At 39.3% G+C, this 12448-nt stretch overlaps 1 protein-coding gene across 1 annotated transcript in view; it reads right to left on the bottom strand.

Moving 5' to 3' along the window:
- Positions 1-12448, bottom strand: part of TCERG1L (transcription elongation regulator 1 like) — a 226277-nt gene that overhangs the window by 198259 nt on the left and 15570 nt on the right. The window contains exon 3 of the mRNA XM_060768650.2: positions 12085-12265. Coding sequence (XP_060624633.2) covers positions 12085-12265 — 181 coding nt within the window. The remainder of the gene's footprint in view (positions 1-12084; positions 12266-12448) is intronic.

Raw genomic sequence — 12448 nt, 5'->3', positions numbered from 1 at the left:
ACAGTTTAAGGAATGGTATTTTTGATCTAATTGGATCAAACACACGGGGAGGGAACACTGTAGGTACTTCATCCTTACCTAGTAGTGTAGATTTATAGTGGATACAGTATTAGATCAAAAAAATTGAGACCATCCAAACTCTCATTCAATCAGAAAGTTTGCTGAAATTAGTTCTCTAACTAATCTAACTAATATATTTTCTTTAGTGATTCCCTTTTCAAAGGAAGCACATCCCATTTCAATTTCAAAGGTGGCACAGTGGGTTAAACCCGTGCTGGCAGGATGGAAGATTGACAGGTCGCAGGTTCGAATCCGGGGAAAGTGCAGATGAGCTCCCTCTATCAGCTCCAGCCCCTCATGCAGTGACATGAGAGAAGCCTCCCACAAGGATGGTAAAACATCAAAACATCCGGGCGTCCCCTGGGCAACACCCTTGTAGACGGCCACTTCTCTCACACCAGAAGCGATTTGCAGTTTCTCAAGTTGCTCCTGACACAACCAAATAAAAAAAAATCAAGGGTAAAAGTATTTCAAGGTTTTTCCTGTTCGTCAACTTTACATGAGTTTTTGTAAAGTTTTGATAATATTTTGCATTTGGGGACTTCTTGAAAAAAATGGTAATACATAAAAATCTGGGAATGTTTTTCACACCTCTTTCCCTCAGAGTCACAGTTTGCCTACCTCTGTACAAGGAGGCAAAATCCCCTGAATCCAGTGAGATTTACGTCTTACTGAACACTGAAATATTTGTGACACTTATGTCTACTGTAGGAAACATTGGGGGGGGGGGAGTTGATAAACCATACCAAATAGTCTAAATCAGTACATAGTAGCATAGCAATAGGCAAAATCTTACACACATAATTGTGGAATGTTTGTTCCACTTGGAAAAATTATGCCTTGTTTTGAAAGTAGTTTTCCAAGTTGTCACCTTTTTTTTGTGGTGAAAGCAAAATTATGAAGCTCCAGCTCTAGATGTATTCACTTGGCACATTCCTCTTTGCTTTTTGGTCTTGATTTTCAAAATACTTTGAGCTTTTAGATTTTATAGCATTCAGTTACCTTATAGCAATTTGCCCTGAAGCTATTTGTGAAAAATGGCAACAAGAGAATCATGAATAAATTAATATATTAAAATATCTTGAAAAATTATGTTGTGCATACTTTAGGCTGTTTAGTTGCCCAGAAGATGTAAGAGATCTTGCCATCATCTTGGTTTTGACTGTTCTGTTCATGATTTTACAACTCCCATGAGGGATCTCACATCAAGCTTCAGACTAACACTCCACAATTTTATCATAATTGGTGCAAAATGTTTCTGCACAATTTTTGTGTTTTTCCCAATATAAAATTGATATATGGCAACAGTTGTCATCACTTTCTCACTCTAGACTATCAACTCAAATTTAGAAATGTGATGAATCTCCCTGAAAATGTGTTCACAGTCTCTCATGCTTTAGCCGCACAGGTACTTCCAAATAGTGCAACAACAACAACAACAACAACAACAACAACAATGATATGAGGATTTAAGGATCAAACTGCAAAGACTCTGGCACAAGCCAGTCAAGGTGGTCCCAGTGGTGATTGGCATACCGGGTGCAGTGCCTAAAGACCTTGGCCTGCACTTAAACTGTCGGCACTGACAAAATTACCATCTGCCAGCTGCAGAAGGCCACCTTACTGGGATCTGCATGAATTATTCGCCAATACATCATGCAGTCCTAGACACTTGGGAAGTGTCCGACATGTGATCCAATATAACAGCCAGCAGAGTGTCTGCTGTGGACTCATCTTGTTGTGTTTCAAATAAAGATGATGATGATGATGATGATTTTTTTTTTATTTGGGAAGAAAATGTAGTAATATCTGATTGGAAGCACCATAGATAAAGGTTTGATCCAGATATCTGAAAAAGGCAGCTACTTAAAAACATAAACTTTATCTTAAGTATTTCTAGTATCTGTAAGAAAATGTCACAACTTTATTCAAATAATTGCACCGAAGATAATTCCGAGTAAGCAAAAGCACAAAAGTATGAATAAAATTATCCATATTATTCAGGAAAATGAACACACTTCTGATCCAGAAAGATCAATGAACACCACCAAAAAAAATCTATAATACTAAAAAGTAGAAGGTATAATGTGAGTACAATTCAAGGTAGAACTGAAGGGAATATCCTAGTGCTTTTTTTTCAAACTTTTTTTTTTTGCTTTAAAAAATAAAATGCAAATGTTTTGTGTTTATTAGTTTCTAAAATTCATATTGCTTCTTCCCTCATTCCAATTCTCTGTTGGGCTGTAAGGGTTTTTTTCCTGATCCTGCCCTCCTTCATATGTGTATGTAACCAAGCATTCACCTATTTTGTTATTCATTTTTTACTAAGGTGGGTTCGGTTGGATTTTTTCAAATATATGGATTTGGAAGTTGAATACATTTTTCATGGGTATGCAGTTTTAGGCACATTTCTTTTGCAAAAACTACTCCATTTTTAAAATAATGTACAGATTCCCAAGGCCAAATGGCCTACATACCATTACTAATATCAGAAAGTGAGTAACCAATATTTTCTTTGAGTTAGTGGAGGGTATCTCAGGACTTAGAGCCAAACTCCATTTCTCATGGCACTGTACTTTGATAGATTCTAGAATTTGTATAGAATTTTCACCCTTCTAAAAGGTTGAAATGCCCTTCATATTTCTGATCCCACACATTTGCTTTTGGCTCTACTAATTCCAGGAGTGTATCATCCAAAAATGTTGAAATTCAATTCAGACCTTGGCTGGAAAAAGATTCATCACATTGTCATATTAGCTGCAAACTAAACACATTTCCCCAAAATATTTAAATGTGTTCCTTTTACTGGCTGAAGAGACCACACTATTCTCTTTGCATATGTAGCACCAGGGCAACTGATTGTTAGAGCTTTTTATTATTTGGCCAGGAAAAGAAAGAGCAGACTCTTTTCAATACACTGTTGAGAAAGCAAGGCTGGAGACGTGCTTAACATTTTAAGTATGCTGACCTTCAGAATAATCCCATGATATAGGTTACCGTTATTCTCATTTCTCACACAGGAAAGTGAGTTTGAAGAAGAGTGATTTCCTCCAAGTAACACAATGGTTTGAAAACAGAGTAGGACCTCAATGCAAGGTTGATGAGTTCAGTTCCACTTTTCTTTGTTGCTGTTTTGTGTCTTCAAGTTGACTACAACGTGCTAACAGTCATACGGTTTCCTTGATACCAATACATTTGCCATTGTGTATCTCTTAGTGTGACTTGTGTAGGGTCACCCAGTGGCCATTCTGTGGTCGAGCAAAAAGTCTAACCTCTCCAGATACTAAAAATTATACAAAAACACTGGTGATGTATTATTTGGTGTACAATAATACCACGAGTCCTTGAGACCCCACAGAATCTGTTTAGAGGTCACCACCCCTTGCACAATCAACCTTGTAAAGAATCTAGTTCTTCAAAGACTTTCTATGTAATCTCTTCTGAGCTTCTTCTGAGCATTCAAATTTCTTCTGGCTCGCTGCCATGTTACTACTTTAAAATAAATGAGATTTAGACAACCATAATAAACTTGCTCTGCTTTCAAGGAGGAAATGAGTACCACTAACTATAGTTGAAACATGAAGTTAAATATAGTAACTTTCCTTGAAAATAAGAAAGTACTTCAAGGAAATCGGAAGGCTGTATACAATTTGTCTGAATGTCAAATTGACCTTGCCAATACTCCGAATGGTTTTTAAGTAAAACATCCTCCCGGAACAGATAAAAAGGAACATCTAACTCATCATTCTATAACTTGGTTCCATTTGACACTTCCAATTTATCAAGTGAAATAAATAAAATTATGATGTTCTATAATAAAAGTCTAAACCATATCTCCTTTATGTAAAGCTATAAATATGGCATGGAGTAGGCAGAAAGTAAACTGTAATTTATGGGTCAGAAAATAAAGAGTGGGTTTTCTATTTAGATAAAGAAGAAAATTATAAATACAACCTTGTTTTTTGCTGCAATCTGCTATTATCTGGCAGACTATCACAAACCATTATTCTTCCTTAAAGAAAACAAAGCATTCTGCCTCCAGGTATTTGGATATATGAAGATGTGGGGATTTGCTAACCTTGTAGTAAATATACAGGATTCTCCCCCTCCCACCCCTCCATAGTTCATTCAGCTGCCACTCTGTTTGAAAGAAGTGCTAATATGCTGTGGAAAATGAAAATCCTTACTTGAATATCCTCAGGTTTTCAACATACAGCCATATACATTTGCATTAGCAGTTAGCACAAAAGAGAGCTACAATGCTGTAGAGTGACATTTCCTGGGTTTTCTTTTCTTTTTCATAATCTACATCCAAGTAAAAAGAGTTCACAAATCTCAGAACAGTTGCTACAGAAGAACAAATTGAAAGAAACATCATGTGTCAATAGTTCTTTGCTGAATGTGCTGTCCTATACCTGAGATTGCCAGGATTAAGTTCGAGCAACTGCCAGTACTCTAATTCAGCCAACCTATTCATCCACAGTTCTGTAATCCATCTTCTTTTGGTTATTATATAGCTTACTGCTACCCGTTACAATAGCAGCTGTACTCCAGAAGCTGTACATCATTACAAATGACCTCTGAGAGATATTTTGAACCTTTGGGGGACTGCATGTCTATGGCCCTCCATCTTTCACTCATGGTCAATTTCCAGAGAACACCACACTGCATACTGAATTGGTCTCTAAAGGGCTTCCAGAAGAAACAGCAATATAAATGCAAAAACAGGAACAGAAAGAATGTTTTAAAGCATTTGGAAAGCATTCCAAAACAGAGAATCATAGAATCAAAGAATTATACTGTTGGAAGAAACCACAAGGGTGATCTAGTCCAATGCCCTAGCATGTTAGAATACACATTTTTATTTTGAGTTTTGGGAAACCCTGAAAATGCATATGATAGGTTCCAAGCTGTGACCCATCTCTGAAAGCTTCAAAGCTTCTGGGGTTGTCTCACTGCATGGATGAAAATTGTAAAATTATTCCTTCTTGCCTTCAAGAGCATAATTTATGAAGATTATATTATTGTGTGAAAGCAAGGAAAAATTAAAGAACTGATTCAACTTATACTACTTTTAATGTATATTAATGACATCTGAGCTTCTGGCTGTCTTTCCCAGGATTCTTCCCATTCAGTTTTATTATATTACTCAAGACCACTCACAGCAGGGGATGTTAATGAAATAATAAATTTGATAGTCTTAAAAGATTTCAAAAATGGCCATTTTGGTGTATTGGCAGATGTAACTTTGGAAATCAAAATTTTGGCATGCTTATCTAAAGTCTACATATATTTTATGAGATTTGGTTTTTGTAGGGTTTTTTGGGCTATATGGCCATGTTCTAGAACAGTGGTTTTCAACCTTTCTGATGCCGCGACCCCTTAATACAGTTTTAGATGTTGTGCTGACCCCCAAACATGAAATTATTTTCATTGCTACTTCATAACTGCAATTTTGCTACTGTTAGGAATCATAATGTATGTAAGTGATATGTAAGATGTATTTTAATTCAATGGACCAAATTTGACACAAATACCTGATACGCCCACATTTGAATACTGGTGGGGTGCTGTGGGGGGAATGATTTTGTCATTTGGGAGTTGTAGTTGCTGGGATTTATAGTTCACCTACAATCAAAGAGCATTCAGAACTCTACCAATGATGGAATTGATGGCACACAGAACTCCCATGACCAACATAAAATATCGGAAGCGTTGATGGACATTGACCTTGAGTTTTGGAGCTGTAGTTCACCTATATCCAGAGAGAATTGTGGACTCAAACAACGATAGATCTGGACCAAACTTGGCACAAACACTCAATTTGCCCAAATGTGAACACTGGTAGAGTTTGGGGAAAATAGAGCTTTGCATTTGGGATTTGTATTTGCTGGTTTTTATAGTTCACCTATAGTCCCTTGAACCCCACCAACGATGGAATTGGGCCAAACTTCCAACACAGAACCCCCGTGCCCAACAGAACGTATTAGAGGGATTTGGGATGAATTGACAGTGATTTAGGGGAGATGTAGTTCACCTTCCACCTTCCTGATGGGTCTTTGGTGACCCCTCTGACACCCCCTCATGACCCCCCAGGGGTCCTGACCCCCAGGTTGAGAAACGCTGTTCTAGAAGCATTCTCTCCTGACATTTCGCCTGCATCTATGGCATGCATTCTCAGGTCAGACCTCACAACCTCTGAGGATGCTTGCCATAGATGCAGGTGAAACGTCAGGAGAGAATGCTTCTAGAACATGGCCCTATATCTCGAAAAACCTACAACAAACCAGTGATTACAGCCACGAAAACCTTCAACAATACATTTTATGATATTATTTAGCCTTTGCTGCTCAAAATCTTTTCTTTATTCCTATTATGTTTACTATTTCTACCATAATGTGTACGTTGCCCTGTAAAAATATGTCTGTTCAATCACTCAGAATTTTTTTGCCCACAAAACGCAACCATTGTTGCAATGAGACTGCAGACCTACCGTTAAAACCTAGGCAAATCCTGGAAGAAGGGGCAGTTCTTTGGTGAAATCACTGCTTTAATTCTCCTAATCTGCTATTCATATTCAGAAAAGAGACTGGATAGTACATATATTACTTGACTTTATTTCCAGTTCCTCCTCCAAGAGTACATGGGAAAATGTTCACTTTTGTCAAAAGGAACTTAACTTCCAAACTGTTACTATGCTACTTCGATTCCTCGAAGACTGCACGTTAGCCTTCAAAATCAGTAGTGTATCAAGATGACCAACATTCAAGGCTGATCTTATCATCCTGCAGAAAGTATCCAAAGGAGCATATAGACAGAAATAGATATCTTCTCTCAGGCCTTAGACAAACCCCATAGGAACATATAATAGAATAGCTTGCTTGGCCTCTCTCAGCTCCCTTGAGTTTTCTGCAGTATTTCCTTGTACAAACTCGGAATTTCTGCTTCACAGAGCAGAAAAAAACATGTTGGGTGAGTGATGGTGGGCAGGGGTGATGAGGACAAGTTTCTATGTGATCTAAGCCTTTCCCAGCATCCAACCAAATATCCCCAACATCAGAAAACATGAAGATCAGCATCCAAACACAGGAATATTTAGACCATGGTGACACCCAGTGCACTGGGAACTGCCAACCCCAGTGCACTGGGAGTCACCATCTCTCTCCTAAAACCTATCTGTTCTTGTTTATTCATTCAGTCACTTCTGACTCTTCATGACCTCATGGACCTGCCCTCGCCAGAGCTCCCTGTCAGCCGTTACCACCCCCAGTACCTTCAAGGTCAAGCCAGTCACTTCAAGGATACCAACCATCCATCCATCCATCTTGCTCTTGATTGGCCCCTCTTCCTTTTTCCTTCCATTTTCCCCAGAATAATTGTTGTCTCTAAGCTTTCTGGCTTCTCATTATGTGGCCAAAGTACTTCATCTTTGCCTCTAATATCCTTTCCTCCAATGAGCAATCGGGCTGGTTGGAACTTCTTGCGATCCAAGGCACTCTCAGAACTTTCCTCCAACACCACAGTTCAAAAGCATCTATCTTCCATTACTCAGCCTTCCCTATGGCCCAGCTCTCATATCTGTATGTTACTACGGGGAATACCATTGCTTTAACTATGCAGATCTTGGTTGCCAGTGTGATGTCTCTACTCTTCACTATTTTATCGAGATTGGTCATTGCTCTCCTCCGAAGAAGTAAGGGTCTTCTGATTTCCCGGCTGCAGTCTGCATCTGCAGCTATCTTTTCACCTAGAAATACAACCTATCTACTGTTAGATAAATGAGATATAAGAGGTGAATTAGAACTTAGAAACCAGTTATTTGGTTTCTGTAGCCTGGGAATCAGGAACTGAACAATGTTTTCCAGTTCAGGAAATTACTGCCACCTGAGCAGTTGTGTCTTGCTCCTGAATATTGTTGAGCTGTGTTTCAAATGCCTGAAAGTTTCTCTATCAGAGCTCATGCCTGAGTTTCATATATAAAACTGAGATGTGCACTGTATGCCTTGTAGGGGGAAATCTGCATTGGTAAGAATTACATTCTCCCTAATCCATGACTGCAATATAGACCCTTACTGGCATAGCTAGTTGATCCACCACCACAGAGATGGCAAACACATGTGGACCTGAGCAGTATTGCTCCCATAATGCTTTAAGTTGAATAGGAGCTGTGGCAATATTGAATTAGGGCTCAAAACTAGCAGATAGCCCATCTGGTTTGGAACAGCTTTAGGAGTCGCGGTGATATGATCTAGAGTGGATTTGCTACCCCTGTGGCAGAAGAGACCCCAGCGGACTCTGACCAAACTGCAACTTGGTCCTAAGGCTGAAAATGTTTTGCCACCTGAGTTAGAGCAACCATATTTAGACCAGACCTTTCAAGAGGAAACAAATGGTGAAGAAATATGAGGAACAAATATTTTCTTCTCATTTGCATTCTGATGGCAAAGGTCCAGTAAGACTTTGGTTATGAGAGATGTTATGATATCTGAGTAGTTCATTCTTATGATTCATTTGCGTGTGCATGGGTGATACACCTCCCTCCAGTTAACCCAAGGAAGCATGCACACAAGCTGATTGGAGTGAAAATGGCCACAATTTGTTTATTGATTACAGGAACAAGGGTTGACAGCCATGCATGAGTCCTGGTTCAGGAACCGGGCAGCCCACTGCTGTTTGATGATGCTTACACAACTGGTCAACCTAATACCAGTCAACGTAAACTCGGCACCCCAGGGCCACAGGCGTTATTCCCCCTTCCACCAAGGGGCGATAAACCAGCCAGATTCAGGGCCCATGCCACACGCCAAACACTGAGTTGTGACAAGTTAACCAACAAGCTAACATGACAGGCTGACAAAAATCCCAGAAACAAACCGGCATGTAGTGTGGGTGGGATGGAAAAACTGGAGCAGGCCCAGTGCCTGCTGGAAGATCTCGGGCAGACTTATGTAGGCTGCCCGAACAGAAGAGAGAGGCTGGCCCCAGCCAAGCCAGCCACGGAGCAGGGCCAGCCCACCATTTGCCAGCAGGCCCCAATGGCAGGAAACATTCCCGCTACCCAGGGGGCTTCTGGGAAGAAACCTCCCCCTGGGCCCAGTGACAGCGTGGACACCCTGTGCCACAACACGCTCAGCTCAGTAAGTTGGGCTAAGTCATTTGCCATAGGAGTGCTCTCTCAGACTGCTTGGCTCTTTTGGGCTCTTTTTCAAAGGCATACAAAGTCAGCCCCATCTATTATTACAAAAAGATAAATAAACAAAAGGGGAAAAATGCTACAAATGCAATAATAAATTTCAGCATTGTATTTTTGTAATATCATCTGGGCATTAACTGGAATTACTGCTGCTGATGGATGCTCACTGAGATATAGACCACAACTCTCTTTCATCTCCATACAGAAACACTTTTTAGTCATCCATCAGTGTGCTAGTCTATAGCTTGTGCAATCCACAGTAGAAGATCCAACAGCATAATAAGTGATCAATACTGAATAGCAGCAAGGAGATAAGATAGCTTTGTAGGAGATATCTGAAGAACCATTCGAGTCGATAAATGATCTAACTTGTTCTGCCTGTACTAATGCAAAGAAAGAATAGCAATAAATAAGTCTTAGTAACTGGCAGGGAAACATGTTTTTCCCAACAATGAAACTGTGCTGTATGAGAAAAATTATCTCATCTCATTGTGTATAACACTACTCTGAAAAACTGCATGAGAGAAAATTACATTATCACAGTACTGTTTCTAATTAAGAAGAAAAGTTGTAAAATAAGACAGGGCAATTACTATCTGGTTACTGTTTGAAATATAATTGTGGGGTTCTTTTATCTCAGCAAACAATGAGCCTGTATTTTTTATTTAAAAAAGCAAGTGGTTTGCTATGCATTAATTCTTCAATTATCTTTATTCAAAGGCTGTTTTAAAGAGAATTGCTGACAACTGGTGTGCTTCTGGGATCAATAAAATACTGTGTCTGTAGAGTGGTGTCTTTTCCTGAAACAGCAAATAAATAAACTAATTCCAGTTTGCATCACCATGTACCATACCTGAGCTATGCAGATTTATGAAATTGATTTCATGCATATTTGTGGTATGTACGTTAGCTTTAATGGAGTGATGGATCAATTAGTCATCCATATTAATATCTGTCTACACTGGCTAACCCGTATTCTAAAAATAAGCATCTGATATGAAAATTATGCACAAAATCAGTTTAGTACTTGGGCTAATTTGGGAGTTTAGGACAGCAAATTAAACCATTAAATGGTCCAGCACAGACTTGGACTGATGATAAAATAGCCAGGTTGAATTGCATATGATCCCAATTCATTACACAATGTGTACAGCAGTAGAATGAAATAGTCTGGGGTGGGGGGAGGCATGGAAAATGGAGCTGCAACTCATTGTTACTCATAATTAGAGAAAATCCATTGAATCAGTGGACACTGGTAAATCAACATTGCTTTAATAAGTCTATTCCCATTGAAGGATTCAGACATTGGGGATGTCATGCTCAAAATTCATTATGGTAACTATGGAAACTATAGGATATTCAGTCTTGGCAATTGTCAGATTATTCCAAATTCTTTTCACATTGGCTGAAGTTCCCTCTACTTAATGTGTGAAATGGCCTTCAAGCATCTGCTGTACAAATATTCTCCAGGATAAACTGATTATTTACCATTTCTCCTACTTCCTCCCAGACAGAAGTGCTCAGATCTCCATACTCTGGGTTAGGCAGCATAATCCCCATAGAAAAATGTAAGTTTGATAGAATATATTGCTTCCAAAACAACTTTAGAAACTTTACAGTTGAGTGTGCATTTTCAAATATGTTCCTTGCAGTTTATGAACAATTCTGAGTTACTGCAAATATGAATCAGAGAATCATGGAGGTGGAAGACATTGCAAAGGCCAGCTAATGCAATTGCCTTCCATGCAACTAAAGCATTCCAAAATATAACCATCCAACCTCATTAAGATACCAAAAGCAGGTGTTGAGAACAAATGAATGCAAGCAGTTAGAAGAGCTTAGTGTTTATTTTTATTTGCCATATTTATATCCTGCCCTTCCCACCCCGAAGGGGACTCAGAGTAGCACACGTAAAGGCACAATTCAATATCATACAACACATACCTGGCAAATAAAACATATTCATTAAAACAACTGCTAAAAACATTTCAACATTAGGTAAAGGTAAAGGTTTTCCCCTGACATCAAGTTCAGTCATGTCCGACTCTGAGGTGTGGTGCTCATCTCCATTTCTAAGCCGAAGAGCCAGCATTGTCCGTCAACAACTCCAAGGTCATGTGGCCAGCATGACTGCATGGAGCACCGTTACCTTCCTGCCGGAGCGGTACCTATTGATCTACTCACATTTTCATGTTTTCGAACTGCTAGGTTCGCAGAAGCTGGGGCTAACAGCCGAAGCTTACACCACTCCCCAAATTCAAACCTGCGACCTTTCGGTCAACAAGTTTAGCAGCTCAGTGATTTAACCCACTGTGCCACCGGGGGCTCCAACATTAAAATCAAATCAAAACATTAAAATAATTTCAACATTAAAATTATTAAAATTGCATAATTCAATATCGTAGTCCAGGCTGTTCCAGTTATCATTGCACCAGTCCATGTTCCCATATTGCGCTGCCTTGCTCTGAATCAACAAGTTTCTAATAATGAACCTCTATGATTAAAAAAAAAACACCCCATAAGGCTGAGTTTTTGTGAGATGGTCTTTGCAAAGCCACTTCATAAAAAGTGCCCATACTCTGAAACCTCCCTCTCCAGTTCAAGTGTGAATGCTTGTTCTGAAATTTGTGCTTGGCCACTTCTCTGGCGTGTACATTTTACTCTATATGGAAGGAGATTTTGACACAGTGTGCATTCAGGCAGATATGCAGTACCCTCATTTAAGATGATTACCATTCAACAATTGGATGTTGGAACAATTTCTAATAATACCATCAACCAAGGGGGAAGGGATGTACAATTTAAGAACATGTTGTTTATTTTTAACTAACCTGGAATTGACTGGGGTGTTAACACCACTGCAGGAAGAGGCCTGGGGGCAGTTGCTGGCCTAGATAAAGCCACCGAGACCTGATTCGTCATAACAAGAGGCTTTTCATGTCCCTGGAAGATTGGTAGTTCCTCAGGATGTATCCATGCTGAATCCAGAGCAAATGCGTTGTTTAAATAAATCTGTCCAAAACAGGAAGGAAAACAAAGCAAAATGAATTTGTGGTTCATGATATAATGCAACTGATTGCTAGAGTTTCTTGTTTTCTCTAACATCCGTTGGAACTTCCATTATCAGATTGCCTCTAGCTGTCCAGAGAGTTTCTAATTATTAGCATTATCTGTGCCTCCCGCAAGTGATCTGAT

This window comes from Anolis sagrei, chromosome 3, assembly GCF_037176765.1.
Source record: "Anolis sagrei isolate rAnoSag1 chromosome 3, rAnoSag1.mat, whole genome shotgun sequence".
Lineage (NCBI taxonomy): Eukaryota > Metazoa > Chordata > Lepidosauria > Squamata > Dactyloidae > Anolis > Anolis sagrei.
The sequence above is the reverse complement of the archived record's forward strand: the minus strand, read 5'-3'. Positions and strand labels throughout refer to the sequence as shown.